The 20,395-nt window shown below is 56.2% G+C and overlaps 10 protein-coding genes across 10 annotated transcripts; 7 read left to right on the top strand and 3 right to left on the bottom strand.

The window, feature by feature from the left end:
* The first annotated feature begins 112 nt into the window (after positions 1-112).
* Positions 113-2,433, top strand: SCHCODRAFT_02549558 (uncharacterized protein). The gene is made up of 7 exons (XM_003029327.2): positions 113-323; positions 372-454; positions 504-553; positions 606-700; positions 750-770; positions 823-1,436; positions 1,484-2,433. Exons 1-7 carry the CDS (start codon positions 165-167, stop codon positions 2,061-2,063), a joined length of 1,602 nt encoding a protein of 533 aa, XP_003029373.2. The 5' UTR covers positions 113-164; the 3' UTR covers positions 2,064-2,433.
* Positions 2,434-2,763: 330 nt separating this feature from the next.
* On the top strand, positions 2,764-3,848 carry SCHCODRAFT_02368171 (uncharacterized protein). The gene is made up of 7 exons (XM_050342488.1): positions 2,764-2,770; positions 2,825-3,098; positions 3,152-3,304; positions 3,367-3,445; positions 3,497-3,531; positions 3,581-3,737; positions 3,785-3,848. Exons 2-6 carry the CDS (start codon positions 2,913-2,915, stop codon positions 3,659-3,661), a joined length of 534 nt encoding a protein of 177 aa, XP_050198843.1. The 5' UTR covers positions 2,764-2,770; positions 2,825-2,912; the 3' UTR covers positions 3,662-3,737; positions 3,785-3,848.
* SCHCODRAFT_02634579 (uncharacterized protein) lies at positions 3,429-4,673 on the top strand. The gene is made up of 7 exons (XM_050345821.1): positions 3,429-3,445; positions 3,497-3,661; positions 3,718-3,737; positions 3,785-3,852; positions 3,907-3,947; positions 4,014-4,333; positions 4,386-4,673. Exons 4-7 carry the CDS (start codon positions 3,787-3,789, stop codon positions 4,415-4,417), a joined length of 459 nt encoding a protein of 152 aa, XP_050198844.1. The 5' UTR covers positions 3,429-3,445; positions 3,497-3,661; positions 3,718-3,737; positions 3,785-3,786; the 3' UTR covers positions 4,418-4,673.
* A 989-nt stretch (positions 4,674-5,662) lies between these two features.
* Positions 5,663-6,179, top strand: SCHCODRAFT_02509949 (uncharacterized protein; the record flags this gene model as incomplete). Its single annotated transcript, XM_003029328.2, has 3 exons — positions 5,663-5,728; positions 5,777-5,817; positions 5,879-6,179. The coding sequence occupies 3 exons, from the start codon at positions 5,663-5,665 to the stop codon at positions 6,177-6,179; spliced, it is 408 nt and encodes a 135-aa protein (XP_003029374.1).
* Positions 6,180-7,425: 1,246 nt separating this feature from the next.
* Positions 7,426-9,323, bottom strand: SCHCODRAFT_02670449 (GroES-like protein; the record flags this gene model as incomplete). Its single annotated transcript, XM_003029739.1, has 9 exons — positions 7,426-7,584; positions 7,731-7,809; positions 7,950-8,018; positions 8,068-8,116; positions 8,169-8,503; positions 8,555-8,666; positions 8,715-8,835; positions 8,893-9,114; positions 9,171-9,323. The coding sequence occupies 9 exons, from the start codon at positions 9,321-9,323 to the stop codon at positions 7,426-7,428; spliced, it is 1,299 nt and encodes a 432-aa protein (XP_003029785.1).
* Positions 9,324-9,390: 67 nt separating this feature from the next.
* On the bottom strand, positions 9,391-10,399 carry SCHCODRAFT_02368194 (uncharacterized protein). Its single transcript, XM_050342489.1, has 5 exons — positions 10,358-10,399; positions 9,972-10,299; positions 9,792-9,913; positions 9,554-9,736; positions 9,391-9,502 (listed from the first exon to the last, which is right to left on the bottom strand). Exons 2-5 carry the CDS (start codon positions 10,100-10,102, stop codon positions 9,453-9,455), a joined length of 486 nt encoding a protein of 161 aa, XP_050198845.1. The 5' UTR covers positions 10,103-10,299; positions 10,358-10,399; the 3' UTR covers positions 9,391-9,452.
* Positions 10,400-10,938: 539 nt separating this feature from the next.
* SCHCODRAFT_02449730 (uncharacterized protein) lies at positions 10,939-12,901 on the top strand (the record flags this gene model as incomplete). Its single annotated transcript, XM_050342551.1, has 7 exons — positions 10,939-11,078; positions 11,129-11,259; positions 11,328-11,512; positions 11,562-11,612; positions 11,661-11,862; positions 11,920-12,063; positions 12,114-12,901. Coding segments are annotated over 7 exons (1,641 nt in total), but the record flags the coding sequence as incomplete, so codon positions are not given.
* A 78-nt stretch (positions 12,902-12,979) lies between these two features.
* Positions 12,980-16,189, top strand: SCHCODRAFT_02510330 (WD40 repeat-like protein; the record flags this gene model as incomplete). The annotated part of the gene is made up of 3 exons (XM_003029329.2): positions 12,980-13,678; positions 13,729-15,801; positions 15,899-16,189. 3 exons carry the CDS (start codon positions 12,980-12,982, stop codon positions 16,187-16,189), a joined length of 3,063 nt encoding a protein of 1,020 aa, XP_003029375.2.
* Positions 15,897-17,789, bottom strand: SCHCODRAFT_02739469 (cation efflux protein; the record flags this gene model as incomplete). Its single annotated transcript, XM_050347161.1, has 5 exons — positions 15,897-16,698; positions 16,749-17,120; positions 17,180-17,314; positions 17,364-17,384; positions 17,606-17,789. 5 exons carry the CDS (start codon positions 17,787-17,789, stop codon positions 16,328-16,330), a joined length of 1,083 nt encoding a protein of 360 aa, XP_050198847.1. The 3' UTR covers positions 15,897-16,327.
* A 1,211-nt stretch (positions 17,790-19,000) lies between these two features.
* SCHCODRAFT_02634598 (uncharacterized protein) lies at positions 19,001-20,076 on the top strand. The gene is made up of 4 exons (XM_003029330.3): positions 19,001-19,291; positions 19,346-19,703; positions 19,756-19,865; positions 19,917-20,076. The coding sequence occupies exons 1-3, from the start codon at positions 19,013-19,015 to the stop codon at positions 19,773-19,775; spliced, it is 657 nt and encodes a 218-aa protein (XP_003029376.2). The 5' UTR covers positions 19,001-19,012; the 3' UTR covers positions 19,776-19,865; positions 19,917-20,076.
* The last annotated feature ends 319 nt before the right edge of the window (positions 20,077-20,395 follow it).

The raw sequence follows: 20,395 nt of genomic DNA on the forward strand, positions 1-20,395 counted from the left end.
TCACCCGGGCGCCGGCGGGCGCATCATCAATGGGGTTACGCGATCTGCCGACGCGGCGCGCACGTGGCGGCGGCGGCGTCACTGTCGAGCGCGTCGGCATCAACAACGGTGACAGGTCTTCTCTCCTTGTCCTCCACGGCCACGACGGCGACGAACGCTTGCCGATGTCTGACAACGGCCCCTCCGACGACGTAGTCCCACCGCCTGAAGGAGTGCACAGACGTCATGGGAGCCCGGTCGTCGCGTTCATTATAGGACTGGCGATCATTCTGCTCGCGAGCATCCTGAACGCGGCGGGACTCAATCTTACCAAGTTAGACCATGTGCGTGACCCACTCTAGACCTCAGTGCATCCCTGACCCTAGGCATAGGTGCGTACAAGTCATGTACCCAAAGCGCAACGAAGGAAGGACTGGATGCGACCATTATGGTTGCTCGGCATGTTGTTGTATATGTGAGTGCTACCCGGCTGCCTCACCTTCGTCGCTCACGACAACCCTCAGATTGTCCCAGCTTATAGGATCTACGCTCGCACTAGAGTATATGCGTGCAGGTACGTCCAGCTGCAGTTGCGTTCTGCATGTCTCATACCCACTGGTTACCAGAATATGTCGCGCCTCTTGGGTCCACGTCCCTCATCTTCAACTTCCTGTTTGCGCGTTTCCTTGTTGGCACACCAGTAACGTCTACTGACATCTATGTGCGTCCTGCTCTTCTCATGGAGGATGTCAAGACTAACATTCCGTCAGGGCACCGTCACGATCATCCTTGTTCGTCCAGTTCAGCGCAAGCATTGCATACCCACGCTGACTCGTCTCCCAGGGCGTCATTGGCATCGTCGCCTTTGGCAGCATCAACTCTGGCCTTGCTGAAGGCACGGATGTGGACAGCCTTACACACCTCTGGCGACGCGGAGGCTGGCTTGGCTACTTCTTCGTCATGGCTATCTCCCTCATCTTCCATCTCATCTGCACCGACCGCCTCGACCGCCTTCTCGTCTCGCGCAACGAGATCTCGACCTCCCCCCGCCCACCTCCCACGAACCCGAACGGCGGCAATGCTATCGTACGAGCGTTCCGCTCGGTCATGGCATTCTGGACGTACATCATGACGATGCTCACGTACTATCTCGAAGTATGGACGGCTACAAAGGACGACAAGCTGATTGCGTGGACGCTGGGCATCGGTTGGGCGTGCGCAGGCGGCGGACTTGCTGGCCTGTGTCTGGTCTTCGCCAAAGCGACCGTCAAACTTCTCTCCGGCTCGCTTTCGCACGAGAACACTGGTAACCAGTTCGGACACGCTGCGCCCATCTTCACGATCATTCTCCTCGCTTGCACGGCCGTCATGCAAATCATATGCTTGAACAAGGGTCTGAAGGTATATGAGTCAACACTGGTCGTTCCTGTATTCTACGGTGTCTACACTGCATCTGGGTACGTTTCATGCTGCTGCTCCTCTGCTTCGACTCATCCTCTTGCAGCTTCCTTGACTCGTTGATCTTCAATAACGAGGTTGACGCGTATCAGCCATGGACGCTGTTCCTCATCTTTGTGGCTATCCTCATCTTGATCTCGGGTGTCGTCCTCCTCACCCACAAGAAGCCCGAGGTGCCGGACGCTAGCAAGGTCGCAGCTGAGGCGCGCCCGCGTCCCAAGCGCCCTCGGAGCAAGAAGGTCGATGACGAGGAAGCACAGAGCCTTGCTGAGGATGACAATCCCGAGGCCGGCGAGCAGCACGTCCTGTGGACAGTCGGCGAGCCTAGCGACGATGATCTGGGCGAGGACGATGATGTCGACCACCACCAAAATCCCCTGCGCCACGCAGAGGACGAGCACCGCGGCAAGGGCATCAACGCGGGCGGTGCGAGTGGGAGCGGGGATGTGGAGGCTGTCGGGCTGCTCAGCAGCGGCATTGGCCCGTATGGGGTGAACAGTGCCGCGCGCAGCCGGTCGGCGAGCTTGATCGACGAGCCGCTGGAGGATGGGGAAAACCAGTTCGGCGAGTGGAAGGCCGCGCAGGAAGACGAGGGGCAACGGACACCGACCGTGGCAAGGCACTAAGCCGGGACTGGTCGTTCAGTGCTTGACTTTCGTATTCCCCGCACGCCTGGTATACTTATCCTTTGATATTAGCGCTCCTGCCCGTCGACCTGGCGCCCTCGCTCACCGACTTGCTCCTTCCCGTTCCTCGTCCACTTCCTGCTGCATTCACGACAGACGCATCTTCCCTGGAACTCAACACCCCCATCTACACGCCCATGTACATACTTGATATTGTCGCATCGCACGCTAATGTCCACGATACCACACAGAATCTGGAACATCGCAATGTACCATATACCACCACAATAGTACCTACCTAATGTTCAGCCGTTCATTCTGTTCTAGACGAACATGCCGTGTGTTTCGCGAAAGCCGAATCAAGCATCCATTTGTCTGAATTGAGACTACAGTGCGTCCTGGTGTCTGGGCTGAGCTTCGCCCTCGTCTGATGCGACGGGACAATGAACGCAGGTGTTTGGCCCGGCAAAGTGCGTACGAATGATATCTATGCCAAACAATGGGAAACACTCGGAGTGTACTCGACAACGATAGTCATTGCATCGTCTTGCCTCTTACGATGGTTGCGTTTGGATATCGTTCTCACATGTATTGCTCCAATATGAGCTCTTTGCGTCGAAGGCGTTCTCAACAGTACTGCTCTCCTCGCCACATCCGCCTTTGATCCTTGGATATCGGTCTGTGTGGGATGATCGCAGTCGCCACCCGTATGTTCCCTCTTGAATAACAGTGTTATTCGATCCGACAGAAGATGCTTATAGGTGATGGAAGGCGGTGAAGGCTCTCGGGAATCTATAAGGACACGCCGGGGTGCAAAACTGCTGCCTCTCGTCTCGTCGATTGTCTAGCATGGCCGAAGACAAACCGATTCGCATCTTTTTCATCAGCTTCGCGATTGAGACGCTATTACTGGGCTTGTTTTTGTCAACCGCTTTTCTCTCGCTGTACTTTATGGTGCAAAGGCGGAAGCGCAATGCATCTCTTGACAAGTGGGTCTTTGGGGGAGTCTGCGCGCTCATTGCCAGCGTTACTGCGGTATGCCCACTATCTACTGAGTAACGGCACTGGGCTAATTTTTCTCCCTTCAGCATTGGGCTGTAGGCTTTGCGCGACTTTTTGGGGCTTTTTTCTCGCCTGGCATCACCGACGCGGATTATTACATCACAGATTTTTACGAGCCGACGTATGTCACCAAGTCAGCCTTGTTGTACCTGACTCTTTCCGTCGCCGCTACGCTGCTCGTAAGCATACCTTTCCGTACGCTGGCCAGCCACCAGTCGGGCTGACGCTTCACCCCTGGCAGATCTACCGCCTCCATATGATATGGCGTGACCAAGTGATGGTGCTTTTCCTGCCCATTGTGCTGCTCCTTGTGTCCGCCGGTGGGTCCATGTCCTGTCCACCGTTGTTGACAGCTAACATATCTGGAACAGCCGCAGAGGTGTTCGAAATATATCTACATTTCGACGTGAAGTCCGCACCCAAACATCCCTTTTTACTGGCTGATGGAGATTCAGTCAGAGCGCCCTACGGATAGCATCTACAAGCCACCCTTTTCGAAATGGATCTTCGCAATTTTCGCTATGGACATGTCGTAGGTGAACCCTTGAGACTGAGACAACAACATGTCAACTCTGACGCCAGTCCTCTCCAGATTGAACGCTTATTGCACACGTAAGGGGCTGCTTTTCGGTCAAGAGCAATAGCTCATACGCTCGAAGTGATGATCTCCTGGCGCATCTGGAAATCCTTCCATGCTGGTGTCGGTTCGGGTGGCCCAAAACTTACTGTAAGTATTTGCTTTCGATTGCTAGGTCCGCGTCCTTACCCTCGTGTATCGCAGGACAGCCTCGTCATATTCATTGAAAGCTCGGGCGCATCTCTGTGCGTACATACATATCCAAGCTGCCATCGGTCATCGGTGCCGCTGAACACCGGATTTTTTTACAGAGCCTGCGGCGTTGCTGCCCTCAGCGCATACGCGCTACACGAGCTTGTCTGCTTGCTTCTCATAGACATTTTTCCCGTGGTTGCAGCGACCGCATATGTGCTCATCAGTGTCCGTGTGTCTCTCGGTATCGCGCGCGAGGGTATCTCAGCTCCGCGCAGCGCGCTCGAGTGGGCGGTCGCGTACCCGACAAGCGATTCCACTACGGAACAGACGGCCGAACAGTTGGATGACAAGACCGTTGGCGACAGTGTCAAGGTACCATCGGCCACACTCCCGTCTAGCGATGCGACGATATCGCCTCACGACCTCGAACAGACTGGTAAGATGCTTCTTATCCGGATCTCTCTGACGTTGACGCTGGCCACATCTAGATGCAATTTCTCCTACAATGGAGAGTTCGTAACGAAAGGAATGTTTTACGAACTGACTACCGTACATAAAGTGTGAGAGGTCATCTCGCCTGCTATGGCTGGACCTTCGTCGCCTGGATAGTAAGGATTTGCCTGACATCGACCCCCATCATCGTATCCGTCAATGCCGCGTCCAAAGTGATGGGTGAGTGACGGAGCTCAACTGACGAATTGCCTCTGGGACGCTGTTGAGTACTCATCACTGACTTCTGATCTATATGACCCCGCACTGACAGCTCCCAAGTCCTCCTCTCCTTCTCTCCCCCGCATCCCTCCTTGACCCGTATTCTCTCCTTCCCTCCTCAACCTTCCTTCCCCCGCACCTCTTCCTTACTGTACTCACGATAGCATGAGCATGAACGACACTGCGATTGGGTTCTGGGGTTTCACCGTCCAGTCTCTCCTTCAAGGGCTTTTCCTCACCCTCGCCCTGCCGTCGATCTTTTACATGTGCAGGAAGCGCATCCGTCGCCAGAAACCTCTGAACTGGTGGATCCTTGCAGGCATTATCATTCTGATTGTGGCCGTCACATTGGTGCGTCATCTGGCAGACAAAATTCGATGCTCTGCTAAATCTTCGACGCCTTGCTGAATTCTTGCTGTAGCACTGGGCGATTTGCTGTGTGCAGCTGTATCGAGCTATCTTCTGGAGTCCAGCGGGCAGTTCGTATCTCGCCGACTCTGACGAGCCGCTCTATTTCGTCAAGACTGCGATCGTGTACTTTACAGTGACGGTCGCCGATTTTCTCGTGGTATGGTGCATTCGATCTCTGCTTCGAAAGATGGCTGAAATGGGATAGATATATCGCTTGTACATCGTGTGGCAAGATCGCAAGTGGATCGTCTGCATTCCGCTCCTTTCGCTCGTCGGGGCCATTGGTCAGTGCAAATTTTAGAAAGCAACTGACTGCCCTGACGCTTCCTACAGCAACGGCATTTGGGGAGCTCATCAGTCACTACGCTGTGAGCTTGATCATGGCTGTGACCTACTGGAAAAAAACTAACTGACGTCAACAACGCAGGAGAGTTCGCCTGGCACCGGCAGCAGCTTCAAGAGCCAACGGAGCTATGCGACAACCATCTTGATCCTTGCGTTGGACTTGCTGTGAGATGATCGCATCCTTCCTCCGCTTAGCATCGGCGCTGACGTCTGTGACATAGAGTGAACGCTTATTGCACGGGTATCTTCTTGTCGCCCACCCAGTCGCATACAGCAAGGCTCACGACCGATCGCAGCAATGATCTCATGGCGCCTCTGGAAGTCAGCCAAGCACTCGACCCGCTGTGACGGCCCATGCCTCTCCGTAAGAGCTTTTTCTGTTGGCGCTATTCTCAGTGCTGACACGTCCTAGGAAAGCCTGGTCATCTTCGTGGAAAGCGCTGCGCTCGTCCTGTAAGTCGGCTCTCTTGGTGTTCCACTTGACGACTCACGAAGCAATGGCATCCCTTCACAGTGTCTACGATGCCATCTTGATGGTCTTCTACGCGATGCACTGGCCGCTCTTTCTCCCTGTCATGGACTGCACGGCAGAGATATCTGGCATCGCGTACATGTTGATCAACGTGCGCGTCACGCTGGGGGTGGCGCGCCAGGGTACTTTGACACCGACTGACGCATCCCGTTGGGCGGTTGCGACGAACCCCGCTAGTACGACGTTGACGCGTCAGACAGTCAGCTTCGCTCACGAGGACACGACCGATCCGCTCGAGCTGCCAAAGGTGGCACGTTTGACGCCAACGGGAAGCAGGGTGTAGGCAGGTCGTAGCTGAATTGCAGCGACCTGCCTTATGTTATAGGTGCGAGGTTGTCTCGTTCATCCTGATTTTCTGCTTAATCTGTACAGAGTCTTCGTTCTTCGTTTATCACCTAGATCTCGTCCGATAGGCGGTTTACATGCTGAATCGAATTCCGCTTGTACGGGATAGCGCCCGAGAAGTCAACCGCCTCTTTCGAACCTGATCCATGAGTTTCTGCCCATCAGACATCGTCGGTTCGCATTCGCGCTTCTTCAGGACCACAAAACTGAGCATGTTTGGCTTGCACCTGTTCATCGACTCCCTAAGCCGCATCGACCGTCGACGCTCAATCCCCGATACTGTGAGTCCTTCCCATAAAGGATGAACCGTGTGGACTTGGTGACGCACCAGGATCCCTCGCCCCTTCAACGTTGGTGCAGCAACCCCCTTCTTTCCGGCATGTCTGCGACTTTCAAATCCTTCGCTGTTTCCGGCGTGCAGAGTGCGGTTGGAGAACCCCTCCTCGAGGGTCTAACCTCCACTCCAGGAGCCTACGTGCTCGTGCTCACCCGCAAAACTACTACTCGGCCCGGGTGGCTCCCAAAGGAGGTCGCTTATGTACCTGTCGACTACGATGATGTTACAGGGACTGCGAGCCTCCTTCGTGAGCACCAGGTCGAGGTCGTCATCTCGATCGGAAGCGGTATCATCCAACAGATTCCCCTCGCCGACGCCGCTAAGGCGGCTGGCGTCAAGCTCTTCGTCCCAAGCGAGTTCGGGACGATCAGCCAAGGGTTCCCTCTGGCAGAGGCGCCGTTCTTCCTGGCGCCGAAGATACAGGTTGCGGGTACGTCAACTGCTCAGACCGGAGTTGATTGTACTATGCTCATCTACCTCATGTAGAACATCTGGAATTCATCGGTTTGCCATCCTTGCGCATCTTCGTTAGTCGCCGTAACCCGCCTTTGTCTGTCTCTGACTAACCTCGCCGTAGACCGGCGCCTTCGAAACCTTCACCCTTCCGATGGTCGGCTACACCGTCAACAAGAAGATCAGCCTGCTCAAGGGCATTGAAGGGAACACGCCGGTGTCCGTTACGCACACTAGCGACATCGGAGGTAAGCTTTTCGTAGCTTTGGAAGCGCTCATCCAGATAACTCCAGGCTTTGTTGCCCACGTTGTCACCCACTACCCGCTGTCCGAACTCGCTAACAAAACGCTACGCATTGAGGGTGGCCACGTAACATTCCGGGAACTCGGTGCACTACTGAATGCGGACGTCGTGGAGGTCGATGAGGTGCCCATGAATCATGAGAAGATCACCGCGGAATATCTGCAGCAGATACAGGACATCGCCGAGCGGGGGCTTCTGAACACAGAAACGAGGATATGCGACGAGGATGGCGCCGGCGGGGCGAATCACCTGTGGGAGGCGCACAATTGGAAGTCAGTGAAGGAGTCCTTGAACTTGGTATGAACGTCTCGGTGGAAGCCGTCACAGTAGTAGTAGCATGGGAGTTTGTCCAATCGTTTTTCCAAGCCGCAGTTTGAGCGAGCGAAATTACGTACCATATGCTCTCCAGGGGGAACAGGCGAAATCTCAAGTAATCTGTACACTTGCGAGTCGTCGCTGTCGCGACTCCAGACGCTGCGGTTCAAGAGGTGAGGTTTTCAGGTGTCTCATCAGGTTTGCAACAACGCGGTCGAAGTTCGTATTTAGGAAATGTCATGCTTATAGCTCATCATGGGCACGATCTTGTATACAGTAGGCCTGTCTTACGGTCTTACAGCGTAGCAATATCGATGACAAAGCGGAAGCGTACGTCGGACTTGAGCACGCGCTCCCAAGCCTCGTTGCTGCAACGATATTCAGCGACAAACGCGAAGACGATACGGATGGACATACATGTAAGAGGCTGGAATGGTCTCAATATCAGCAGCAATGTCATGCTTCGCTGCGATGCACATAAGAGTCGGACGCTCTGAATCGAAATAGCGGGGACATACCACAGAAGTCCAGCATCTCCTGCGTTTCCTTAAGGCCACCGACGGAGGACCCGGAAATGCTGCGACGGCCGAGAACAAGGCTGAACGCGTGGACCTTCATCGGCTCCTCGGGCAGGCCCACCTCGACGAGGCTGCCGTTGCGGCGGAGGAGCGACAAGTACTGGTCGAAGTCGAGGTCCGCGGAGACGGTGCTGAGGATGAGGTCGAAGTGGCCCTTGAGCGTCTCGAAGGTCTGTGCATCCGCCGTCGCGAAGTACTGGTCAGCGCCGAGCTTAAGGCCGAGCTCCTTCTTGCTGAGGGACTGGGAGAGGACGGTGACCTCCGCGCCGAGGGCCCTAGCCGAAGTTCAGTTTTTCAGAGACTGACGCGAAGAGCTAACAACGTACTTCGCGATCTTGACGCCGATGTGGCCGAGACCACCCAGGCCAATGATAGCGACGCGCTTGCCAGGACCAGCGTTCCAGTAACGGAGCGGCGAGTACATCGTGATACCGGCGCCTATTCATCGTCAGAAAATCATTCTGACAGTAAAGGCAAGCTACCTACACAGGAGGGGGGCGGCTTTATCCAGAGACATGCCGTCCGGGATGCTCAGGACGAAGTCCTGGTCGACGACGATCATCTGCGAGTACCCGCCTTTTGTCGGTGTCCAGTTCGCCTTCCAGTCCTATCACGCACGTTGAGCAACCGGGTTCGCGGAGGAGGTCCAGTGCGAGAAACTGACCTTGCTATTATATGTGGCGACATAGCCAGGGAGCTCGTCGTTGCCGAGACAGTACGGCTCCTCGCCGTCCTTGCAGTTCTCGCAGGTGCGACAGGAGTTCACGAGGGTACCAACGCCGACGTTTTGGCCGACTTTGAACTTGGTAACGTTCTTGCCGACGCTGCGAACGACGCCAGTGATCTCATGGCCGACGACCATGGGGAATGGGATCTCGCCCCAGTCCTGGTTCTGTTGTCAGCATTCCCGTTCCATACGAGGGAGGACAAGGGGGCGCGTACCCCGCGCAAAGTGTGGATGTCGCTGTGGCAGACACCCGCGTACTTGATGTCGATGACGACGTCGTTATCGTCCGGCGCGCGACGCTCGATGAAGAGCGGCTTCAGCTGCTCGTTGGGGCCCGTGACGCCGTACGCCTTGACAGTGGTAGCCATTCTTGAACTCGAAGAACGATGAAAGTGAGTTGGTAGGCCTGCAAATTACAGAGGTAGTGAAGCTCGTAGTCGTCGCTGCTCCTTATACTGCATCTTGGCCACCACCCGCTGAGTGAGCTTCCAAGGGCCCTACAGCCAGCCGCTCCTTGTCTGACGGATCGCGCACGAGCGTCGACCTCCTGCGAGTCAGGATGAGTCGAATAATTCTCACCTCCGACAAGATCGCAAACCTGCAGACACTGTCCATCCCCGTGCGACGCCGAGCGAACCTCGAATCCGAACGTAATTCCCACGGAAAGAAGACACTTGTCCGATTCGGGCTCCCCTGTGCGGATGCGATCCACAGACGCAGCTAGCGGCTTTCTCGGCCTCCCTTCCGTCTTGGCCTTCGCTGAATTCAGCCTTGCGCAAAGCTATCCGTTCCAGCTGAGCCATCCATTATAAAGGCCACATAATCGTCTTACCCACCATTAAGAAGCAACTGAAGTAGACGCACGCTTCGTCCCAGGCCAAGACATTTAACCGCGGGAAACAGCCGGTGACGAGTCGCGTCTTTGCAGAGCGATTGGTCGAGGGCAACATTCACGACTCTGCTCTGTACTCTTCAACCCAACTTGCAGGGAGTGACAAGAGCTCTGCACGACGAACCTTCTGACATGAACTTCCTTTGGACGACACAATCCCCGTGAACATGCGTATCCAGTATCAAGGATTGATCGGGCCCGCGGCCTCATCCTGCTTGTGAGCCGCTGTTCCGTCAACTTTTGTCCCGTAAGCATATGATACTTGGTCTCCCCTTCGTCCACACTAGCCGCCTTTGTGGCGAAAGGTCAGCTCGCCCCCAACCGCTGCTTCGCAGGGCCTGTCGTTGGGTTCGTATGTTAGCTAGGGCGTCACCGAGCATTCAACGTCAAGCTGGGATGATTTCATAAGTAGTCCTAGACTTCTAGAGCATTGTGATGCACCCTCGTGGTTCCTTCGAGTGTGTTAGTCGTGCCCGAGTCCTCAACGGCGGCTACAGGAGGTTCATGCACCCACTGTTTCCCCTTCGCCGATATAACCTCTTGGAGAAGAAAGGACGATCTTCGTTCATCCGGCCGAACTCGAATGGCATGCGGAAGTCCATTTGCTGCCCTAACTAGAGATCTGCACTTGGAATAATGACTATGGTTGTGATCAAGGTTCGAACGTCAGTTCGGCAACTCGGACCGCGCAAGCGCCACTTTTCCCGCAAACAAGGTCAGTTGCGCTTGACCAGAGCGGAGTAACAAAGGCTTCAGAATCAGACCGTACGAGGACTCTGGCGCGCAGTCGCAATGCACGCTCCGTGTCTGATCGAAGGAAGCGTGTATCGCTATAGGTCAATGCCAACATTTGCTGCTCTTGGTATGACATCGCTCGAGTCTCACGAAGAACCCCATAAGGCGTGGGAGGCGTGCGCGAGCGCTTGCAATTGCAGGTGTGACGAAGCTAGCACCGTCTTAGCCCCTTCCACCATGGGCGTTGCACACGGTCTGCGCCCCGATCGAGCCTACCTCTTCACTATACACCGTGCGTGCATACTCGACTGCCTCGGGCCCGAACAGCAGTCTCTAATCCGCCTTGCATAGATGCTCCTGGAAATGACGAGGTTCCGCGTATCCAGAAGGACCGCTTTGCGTTGCGAAAGCGAACTCGACGCCTGTACGCCACGTTCGCCGTTGGCGACGGGGAATACAAGCGATGCGATCTTGAGGTGGACATGCACCTTGACTTGTGAGCTTTACGACGATCTCAGTCGGGGCTCTCTCTTAGATCTCGTACAGCACCGCGCGGCCAGCGTCGACTCTTCGGATACAGCTTTTCGCAGAGCACCGCTTCAAGGCCGATGAGCGCATCGCAACCCAGCAATGCTCGTTGGACACGCTGCTGAATCAAGATGGGATAGTCCAAGCGTGTGCGTCATACACCAAACGATTGGTCTGCACTGCGCGAATCGCTTCTAATCCAATCACCCATCGCCAGTGCCACTCGAATCGTGCAGCTCAGCGTTGTCGAGCAAAGCTAGCCTAGCCCTGACCGTGACGGCCCGATGCGATGGCGATGTAGACGCGATAGCGATGGCAGCTCCTTTAACAGTATCCGACAAATGGGCGACTATGGAGAGATATGTTCGACGTGTTGTTAAAATTGGGACCATCGCTGCAGAAGTACGCCGCGACGCATGCCATGTAATCAGTACCTGACTCCACGCTGTAGGTGAACCCCATCTCAAAGGCAGTACTGGCGCTGCTGCAAATGGGCGTCGACGTAAGTGGATCGTTCTTGCTGCGAGGTGTCAGACTCACGTCCCCTTAGGTCCTCGGCACGAGAATCGAGCGCAATGAGGCCATTCTTTGCCTCATTGACGAGACGAGCGCAGCCTGCAAAGTCACACTAGAGCTCGACGAACCAGAGTATGAAGACCAACGAGCGAAGCAACGAGAGGCTCGCGAAGCGCTCGTACTACAAATCTATTGTGCCCTGACCTTGATTAGCGAAGTAGGTCGAGCGGGAATTGGTACGCCTGGGTATTCCTTCGCAACGGCCAGCGCTGAATGCAGATCTTCTCGTCCAGGCGACCGCACATCAAGGAGAACAAGCGAGCAAGTCAAGATACTACGCCAAAAACTACAATTATATACACAGGAGGTACATCTGAAGGGCCATCTAGACACGCAGACCGCCGTTTTCCGCGTCGAACGACTGGCCCAGAATATCTGTAAGCTCGCCTCTCTGAATCTCGTGTTGCGACTCACCGTCGCGTCGAAGTTAACAAGGAAGCCCTGGAGCACCTCCCCTACGCACGACACATCCAGGCGGGTACGTCACGGAGCTGCTTGCCGGGAACTCGGACCACGGTACTGCGTGAAATCCAAGAGTGGGTCTTCAACCCTGATGGTCAGCGCGCTCTGTTTCTGCACGGTGTTGCTGGGGCGGGAAAGTCGGCTGTCGCACACTCAGCGGCTTTGCAGCTGAAGAACATTGGGGTCCTTGCACCGTTCTTCGCCTTCGACAACGCGGATCGTGATCGGGCGGCCCATCAACTCATTCCTACGTGGGCGTTGCAGCTGGCGTACCACAGCAAGTCCTACCACGACAATCTATGCGCATTAGACTCGGACGTGCTATCCACCCTGGATATACGCGACCAATTCGAACAATCAGTCACGGGTCCTCTCAGCAATTGCTCGACCTCCGTCCCTATCGTATTCATTATCGATGCGCTCGATGAATGTCCTTATTCAGACGAAGCCGATGCCTCGAGAAGCGCCGGGCTTGCGGCCAAACGCAGAGCATTGCTAGAGATACTCCGTGACTGCTTGGGCGACGAGATCATTCCTCGCAATATCCGCTTTCTGATCACCAGTCGTCCGGACCGCGACATTCAGACCTATCTCGCATCGCGGGTAGACTTTGTTCGGTTCTTGCCCATCGACGACACCCTGGATACGGAAGGCGATATTAGGCTCTTCGTAGGAGGAAAGCTTGCGCATACGCCTGCAGAGAATCTGGCAGACGATGTCGTTCATGCGGCGCAGAACCTCTTCGAGTGCGCCGCGCTGCTGTGCCGAGAGCTCACTAGGGAAGACAACCCGAGGCTCGCGATATCCTCAAGCACTCTCATCGCGCGCGTCATGCAAGCGCCTGGGCAAAGGCTCTACGCAATGTACGAGGTCATTCTCCAGTCTCATTTCGACCCAAATGATGGCGAGATGATGGATGTCTACCAGCAAGTACTTGCTTGGATTCTTCTGGCCCACAGCGCCCAAAATCGAGCCGTCTTCGTGGATTTTGGCAAAGTGCTGCTTCCTGGCGCAGACATCGACGACGCGCTCAGCGGATTGAGCTCGCTCCTCACGGGACTCGGCGGAGATGGCGGCCAGCCTGTTCGACCCCTGCATAGCTCGTTCCGCGACTTTATCCTAGACGCCGAAGCTAGCGGTGCTTTCGCCATCACCATCGATCCTCAGCTGCCGTTCAGGCTCGCAGATACCTGCTTCCGCATGATGGGCGACCCCGTTAGCGGCTTGCGCTTCAATATCTGCCGCATTTCCACCTCGTTCGTGCTCAACAGCGCGATTCCCGACCTCTCGCACAGGGTAAAGCGGTATATATCGCCTGGCGTGCAATATGCATGCCGTGCTGCTGGATACCATCTGCAAGAAAGCACCGTATCTGGGTCTCTCGATGCAGCGGACCATAAGCTATGTCTGACCACGCGTGTCCACTACTTCCTACAGACTCAATTCCTGTTCTGGTTGGAGGCTTGTAGCTGGTTGAACCTTCAGTCTGTGCCTTCCGAAGAGCTACAACGCTATTTGATCTGGGCAGAGGTAAATATGCAAACTCATGTGGTTCCGAGTCCAGCACTCACTATATCAAGGGAAATGGCACGCCAGAAATGCGAACACTCATCCAAGATTGCATCAAGTTTAATGCGCGGTTCCGAGAAGGCATCATGGCGTCTGCCCCTCAGACCTATACCAGTGGTCTGGTTTTTAGTCCTCGTTCCGCTATCGCTCTTCGCAAAATGAGCGGATCTTTCTCTTGCCTGGTGTCTGCTGTCTCTGGGGACGCGACAGACGATGACTGGCCAGACGACAAAAACGCGATCATCGACGCTCGGGCGACAGTGAAAACCATAACGTACTCACTGGACGGCAAGTCCCTGATCGCCTGCGTAGGCAATTATACTGTTCGATGCTGGAATGTAGCTACAGGAAACCGAACGGGCAAGATACTCGACTTCGATCATGGCGCAACCCACGTGGTGTGCTCCTCCCATGGCACATATCTCGCATTCGCCATGCAAGGCACTGAAGTGCGATTCTTAGACTTGGCCTCCGGACATCTGAAGTGTGCGGCCTGTGAGGTCCCGTCCCACCAAGTCGAAGACATGGAGTGCCTCGCATTTTCCCGGGACGCACGTACGGCCATATGCACCGCGAATGACTACAATGTCCGAGTATTTGACCCGATATCTGGTATACAGATGGGCAAATCACTTGTAGGCCATAGCGCCGCGGTCATATTTGCCACATTCTTACAGGATAACAACCATCTGGCGTCGTTCTCTCAAGATAATACCTTGCGCGTGTGGCATTGGCCCGATGGGAGGCAGATCCGCTCAATCTCTCTACAAATAGGGGATGCGCGCGTACGGTGCGCTGCTCTCTCGCCTGATGGGGGACTCCTGGTGACGGGCTCTTGGCGAGAGCGTGTGCTTCGCCTGTGGGACGTGGCCACTGGCGATCAGCTCGATAACATGCTGATTGGGCACCTGAGGGACATTCGCGTCCTTGCATTCTCACCGGACGGCACCCGCCTCGCGTCAGGCTCCCGCGATTGTACCGTTCGCGTATGGGATATACTGACCAGGCAGGCGCTCGGAGATGTAGTCGGGCGACATGATGAGTATGTCAACTGTCTGGCATTCTCGCCGGATGGTAGATGCATCGCATCTGGTGCTGACGATCGCACTATCCGCGTGTGGGACATACCCGACGCAGTACGCGGTGATCTGTCGGACGCCAAAGCCCACAACATGGCTATACACTCCATCGCACTCTCGCCTGACGCACGACGCATATTCTCTGGCTCAGAGGATCGCACTGTACGCGGATGGGATGCGGAAACGGGTGAGGGCCTAGGCAAGATCATCGAAGGATGCGGCTACCAGATCAAGTCCGTTGCATATTCTCCCACTGCCGACCGCCTGGCCGCAGGCTCAAACGATTGTACGGTACAAGTGAAGAATCTGACGACAGGCGACCAGATTACTCTTGAGGGGCACACGGACGCCATCAATTGCGTTGTGTTCTCTCCCGACGGAACTCTCATTGCGTCAGGATCCGACGACGGTACCGTTCGAGTATGGGATTTGGCTACAGGGAAGCACATAGGTGAACCATTCACGGCATTCGCGACGTACCGCCGGGAAGTCAGTTCTGTCGCGTTCTCGTCAGACGGCCAGCATGTCGCGGCAGGGTTGAATGACTGTACAATCCGCATTCTGGATCTCGCGACCAGGAAAGAGCAATTTGTCTTGCACGGATGCGGTTGGCTATGGGTCAACTCCGTTGCGTATTCGCCAGATGGCCAGATAGTCGCAGCGGCGTACTACGACACCAGTCATCCGATCTGGCTATGGGATGCGTCAAGCGGTCAGAAAATCGGCCACGCACTTCAAGGACACGAGTCTCCAGTAAATTCCCTCGCCTTCTCTCCTGACGGGAAGTACATCGCCTCAGGCTCGGATGATAACACGGTACGACTCTGGAGCGTGAGCGCGGGCAGGCAAGTCGGCGTGACGCTCAGACACGAAGACTACGTGAACTCTGTTGCATTCGCCTCGCACGGGCGCTTCATCGTGTCGGGGTCGAAGGATTACAGTATTCGGGTGTGGGACACTGCCGAAATCCTCGAGTCCGTGGGGGTCGCGAAGGTTCGCTCGGACGTCCTTGACTCAGTTTCCGCGAATGACAGCGAGGTTTGTGAACTGTTGCAGCTCGCGCTCGAATAGTCGCTGACGATATGGCGCGCGTTCTTCGCAGGTTAGTCCTCGTCGATTGCACGGCAGCGTTTCCGAGTGTATCGCATCGTACATGCGGGCCGATACTCGAAAGGAGGACGGGTGGCTTCGCGCAGAAACAGCTGACGGATCTCTTGTGCCCGTCCTCTGGATCCCGTATGGCCTTCGACACCTTCCCGTTGCTTTTCCACCCCACCGCGTTATATCGCCGGCTGGTATCACCATCGATGTGCGACGCGCTGCTCTGGGCGAGGAGTGGACAAGTATCTATAACGGTCTACAACCCGAGCCTGCCCCTCAAAAATACCTGTGATCCATGGTCCTTCACATTAAGTACATGCGAAATCCTTATCGAAGCCAGTTGCCTCGCAGCGGGAAAGACCTATTATTATGTATACATACACACCTACAGACTACCCAAAACCCCCGTTCAACCACGACAACGCTCATCTCACGACTGCCGCGCCCTCTCCTCCGGCTCGAACCGCACCCGCACATCCGTCACCTCCTTCTTCGCCTTCCTCAGCGTCTCCGTAATCTTGTCCTCCAACGATGCCGCACCCGATATGGTCGTAGAGCCCGGGACCACGGCTGTCAAGTCGACGTACATCACCGACCCGGCCCGCCTGGCCCGAATATCTTTAATGTCCAAGAGCGCGGCGACCTCGGCGTCGGTGGTCGCGCGGGAGACCATGAGGGGCTCGAGAGATTTGCGCAGGCTATTCCGAGTCGAAGGCGAAACACCACGGTCGATGAGGTCGTTCCAGGAGCCGACGAGCAGGTCAAAGCCTTGCTTGAGGATGACGATGGAGACCAAGAGGCCTGCGAATGGGCTCAGTGGTTTGTCGCACGATATGCTCATGCCTACGCACCGCCCAACGGATCCAGCGGGAGCGCTGGCCATACCCAGGAGCCCAAGATGGCAAAGAGCGCGACAGCAGAGCCGTACACGTCACTCCGGTGGTGCACGGCATTCGCGAGCAGGACCGGTGATTGTTCTTCCAGCGCGACCTTCTTCGTCGCACGGTATAGTACTTCCTTTGCAGCGATACTGAGCCCTGCGAACCACGCCGCATTGACATCGACGCCATGGGTATGGTCTTCAACAAGAATTTCGGGCACGTCGGGGGCGACCGCGGTCACGTTGACGAGCATGGTGTGCAGCGGTCCCGCGGGCATCGTAGCGGCGGCGTCGGAGAGAGCATGGAGGAGTAGGTGGTAGGAGTGGAAGCCGATGCCGAGGGCTGGGGTCGGGATGCGGGTCAGTGCGGGGTAAAAGGAGCTGGATGCGGGGGATACGCACCTCCGCCAATGAGGAGGAGGGAAACGGTGGTGGTGCCGACGGACTCCCATTTTGCGTAGCCGAATGGATAGCGCTCTGAGCTGGGCTTGCGGGACAGCCGCCAGCAGATGAGGACGACAAAGTCGCCGAGGAGGTCTGGGCACTCGATCAGGATGAGAAGTAGGGTGCGTTGCGTGCCACGTACCACTGAGCGAGTGACCGGCGTCTGAAGGGGGTAGGAGGGGGGTTAGCCACGTCGAGCACGTGATGGATTGGGGACTTGCCAGCCATGAGACTTGCAGAATGCATCGCCCATCCTGCAACGCCCTTCACGGCTGTGAGCCCGATGTTGGACAGCAAGCCAATGATTGTTATTCTGCTCCCCCTGTCGCCTGTACTGCGCGTCAGTGAAGGGGACGGTGGACCGCAGTGAAGAGCTGTACGCACCGCGTTGGAGCGCAGTGATCAGCTGCTCGGCCTCTTGCGCATGGTCTTCGTGCGAGTGCCCGGTGAAGAGTCCGTGTTTGTGGTCGTGCCCGTGCTCGCCGTGCTCGTGTTCGTGCGTGTGTTCGTGCTCGTGTGTGTGCGCGTCCTCGCCCTTCTTCCCAGTCGAATGCGGACGGCGCTGCATGGTGGCGAGAGGGCAAAGGAGGGGGACTGGGGGATGCAGTGGTAGGATGCGCGTTTGTGTGCGGGCGAGAGACGCAAAAACGCGGGTCGTCTGGCGCAGGGACGCGGTCGGGCGGAGTGAGTGGGGGAGTAAGGCAAGACGCGCCATTGGGCACGCCCGTTGATGAATGCAACCTCGGATCTATCCACGTGCGCCACTCAATGCAGAGGTGCCGCAGCAGTCGCCTTCGCGCGATTGAACGCACCTGGCGCGCGCAGAACGGGGGGAACGAGCAAGGCGTACGTGCAGGAAGTAGTTACACAGTCATCCACTCGGCATCGCTGCAATTTCAGCGCAGGCGCCGGCTGACATCATTCACGAGGTCGAGACCCCGTCGGCCGTCGGCACGATCTCACGTTCAATATTCCAATCACTTCTACGGTGGCGCGCGGAGTGAGGCAGAATACCTTGTGGTCAACCCAAGTAAACGATACATACATCGGTGAGGCAGGAGCGAGCCTTCTAAGCAAAAGCCCTACAAGCATGAAATATCTTAGCCAACGTCTTCGACTCCCGACCGCTCGGCACACCCGACGGTGTATCAGTACTGAGATTTGCAGAGCAGTACCCGGCGTACAGTTTGACCAGATAGTCGCAGATAATGTCGCCGGCAAGACCACTCAGGACAATGAAGTACAGTCCATTCGGAGTAAACGCAACGATCATTGATCGGGAGCAATTCCCACGTGCTCGCATCACGGTCCGAGCCGAGCGCTGCAATTGCCACTTGCCAGTGAATACTGGACGTCGTCGCCTTCCATGCTTGTCTCCAGAGTCCTGAGCTCTCATGGGCTCTGTGCTGCGCGGCACACACGCGGGCTGAGAACTACGCCGCGCCTCCCGGCCTTCAAGGTCGACAGCCCTCCGCAACGTAGTTGGAGAGTAGGAGACGGCGCGGCTCCCCCGCCCTCGCACGTTAGCGATTAGATCAAGACTATAGAGGTCAAGGATGCAGTACCCAGGTGTGTCTTGAGTGAATGAGCTGTGTGCGGAGCGACTAACAGAGGTCTGCTTGCTCAGGGACCTATACCAGATACTGGGCTCCGCGATAGTACCACGTCCAATCGCATTCATGTCGACGCTTTCTGCAGATGGAGTGCCCAATTTGGCGCCGTTCAGGTTCGCAAACTGCATTTCTTTACCTGTCACTTTCTTACTGAAAGCGACTCCTTAGTTACTTTTCCATGGTCTGTCCCTCTGCGGTCAGCCTACTCGCCCCCAAGACTCACGCCGAACCCTGGCTAGGACAGATCGGACATAACCCTCCCATGCTCAGCATCTCATACTCCCTGACTACCCGACGTCCCAAAGATACACGCGAGAACATCCTTGCCACGAGGCAGTTCAGCGTCAACATTGTTAACGAGCACCTCGCTGTACCTATGAACGCGACTTCGGTGTGGAGTGTCCGGCGGATGTGGACGAGTGGAAGATTGCGGGACTCAGGAAGCGGCCAAGTGTTCGTGGGTTTCTGTTACAACTCGCAGGAAGCTGTTAAAGCTAACATGGCTATATAGGTGGGCATCAAGCCCGCGCTAGTCGATGCCAGTTCGGTGAACTTCGAGTGCGAGGTGGGTCAAACCAGCAATCTAGCGGCGCAGGGACTAATCCCTCCCCAACTCTACCACCACTTCGATATCGTGCCGCTCTCCGAAACCGGCCAGGCCAACCTGCCGCCCACCACGACCCTTATCCTGGGTCTCATCCAGCGCGTCCACGTCAACGAGAGTATACTGACCCCGGATGGGAGCGCAATTGATCCCGCGAAGCTGCGGGCGGTCGCGCGGCTTGGTGGCACGGCGTACGCGAAGGTGAACGAGGGCTTTGAGCTCGCGAGGCCGGTTTGGAAGGAGATGCGGAAGGAGATGGATGAGGGTGAGCAGAGCTGATGCGCGTTTGGTGGGAATGAGGGCTGACTGCGTGGTAGCGAAGCGAGGGCGGGAGTAGGAGGGTGCACGGGCGAAGGAGCCGTGAGCCCGCGACGTGGATGGTCTCGTGAGACTAGGAGCGTACGTTTGTACGGCGGCGCAGATTAGGGTGAGCGATTCTGAGCTCGTATGCTCCTAGTCTTGACTGATAGCTAAACAGAGCAAGGAAGTAAGGCTATCATGCGTAGCGAGAGGGCGCAACATGATACAGAGTTATTCATGACGATGTATCACAATTACCATGACCGAACACAAGGCCTGCACAATGCATGTACAACGTGGCTTATCGCCAACGCAGCTGCGAGCACGGTCCGCCTCACCCATACAGCAGCTTTAAACGCTATCAAGAACACAGCAGGGATGAAGAGTACTCGATCTCAAGGGGCGATCAACCGGCACCGTAATTGAGCGAAGTCGACATTGCGATGGACCGGCGGAGGGCCATAATTGTCGAAGTGGAGGACACAGCGCCATCGAGTCATTACACGGCACCACCGGGGTATACTTCCTTAGAGTGACGGCAGACTAGGATCAGATGCAGCTATGAGAACTTTCGCACTTCCCCAGACTCCATCCGGCTAGGCTGCATGACGATACGAGGAGAGACAGGGAGGGAAGCGTGCGCAATGCGGCTGGGGA

Source organism: Schizophyllum commune (assembly GCF_000143185.2).
Source record: "Schizophyllum commune H4-8 unplaced genomic scaffold SCHCOscaffold_9, whole genome shotgun sequence".
Classification (NCBI taxonomy): Eukaryota; Fungi; Basidiomycota; class Agaricomycetes; order Agaricales; family Schizophyllaceae; genus Schizophyllum; species Schizophyllum commune.

Bases quoted from the DNA above. Each gene is read 5' to 3' on its own strand.
- SCHCODRAFT_02549558 (XM_003029327.2), top strand. From the start codon at position 165: ATGTCTGACAACGGCCCCTCCGACGACGTAGTCCCACCGCCTGAAGGA. The intron at 554-605 runs GTACGTCCAGCT...ACTGGTTACCAG, and splicing joins ACTAGAGTATATGCGTGCAG to AATATGTCGCGCCTCTTGGG. The intron at 701-749 runs GTGCGTCCTGCT...ACATTCCGTCAG, and splicing joins TAACGTCTACTGACATCTAT to GGCACCGTCACGATCATCCT.
- SCHCODRAFT_02368171 (XM_050342488.1), top strand. From the start codon at position 2,913: ATGGCCGAAGACAAACCGATTCGCATCTTTTTCATCAGCTTCGCGATT. The intron at 3,099-3,151 runs GTATGCCCACTA...TTCTCCCTTCAG, and splicing joins TCATTGCCAGCGTTACTGCG to CATTGGGCTGTAGGCTTTGC. The intron at 3,305-3,366 runs GTAAGCATACCT...CACCCCTGGCAG, and splicing joins CCGTCGCCGCTACGCTGCTC to ATCTACCGCCTCCATATGAT.
- SCHCODRAFT_02634579 (XM_050345821.1), top strand. From the start codon at position 3,787: ATGATCTCCTGGCGCATCTGGAAATCCTTCCATGCTGGTGTCGGTTCG. The intron at 3,853-3,906 runs GTAAGTATTTGC...CGTGTATCGCAG, and splicing joins CGGGTGGCCCAAAACTTACT to GACAGCCTCGTCATATTCAT. The intron at 4,334-4,385 runs GTAAGATGCTTC...GGCCACATCTAG, and splicing joins TCACGACCTCGAACAGACTG to ATGCAATTTCTCCTACAATG.
- SCHCODRAFT_02368194 (XM_050342489.1), bottom strand. From the start codon at position 10,102: ATGCTTACGGGACAAAAGTTGACGGAACAGCGGCTCACAAGCAGGATG. The intron at 9,737-9,791 runs GTGGGTAAGACG...TGGAACGGATAG, and splicing joins ACTTCAGTTGCTTCTTAATG to CTTTGCGCAAGGCTGAATTC. The intron at 9,503-9,553 runs GTTTGCGATCTT...CCTGACTCGCAG, and splicing joins GGGATGGACAGTGTCTGCAG to GAGGTCGACGCTCGTGCGCG.
- SCHCODRAFT_02634598 (XM_003029330.3), top strand. From the start codon at position 19,013: ATGGTCTGTCCCTCTGCGGTCAGCCTACTCGCCCCCAAGACTCACGCC. The intron at 19,292-19,345 runs GTGGGTTTCTGT...ATGGCTATATAG, and splicing joins CAGGAAGCGGCCAAGTGTTC to GTGGGCATCAAGCCCGCGCT. The intron at 19,704-19,755 runs GTGAGCAGAGCT...ACTGCGTGGTAG, and splicing joins GCGGAAGGAGATGGATGAGG to CGAAGCGAGGGCGGGAGTAG.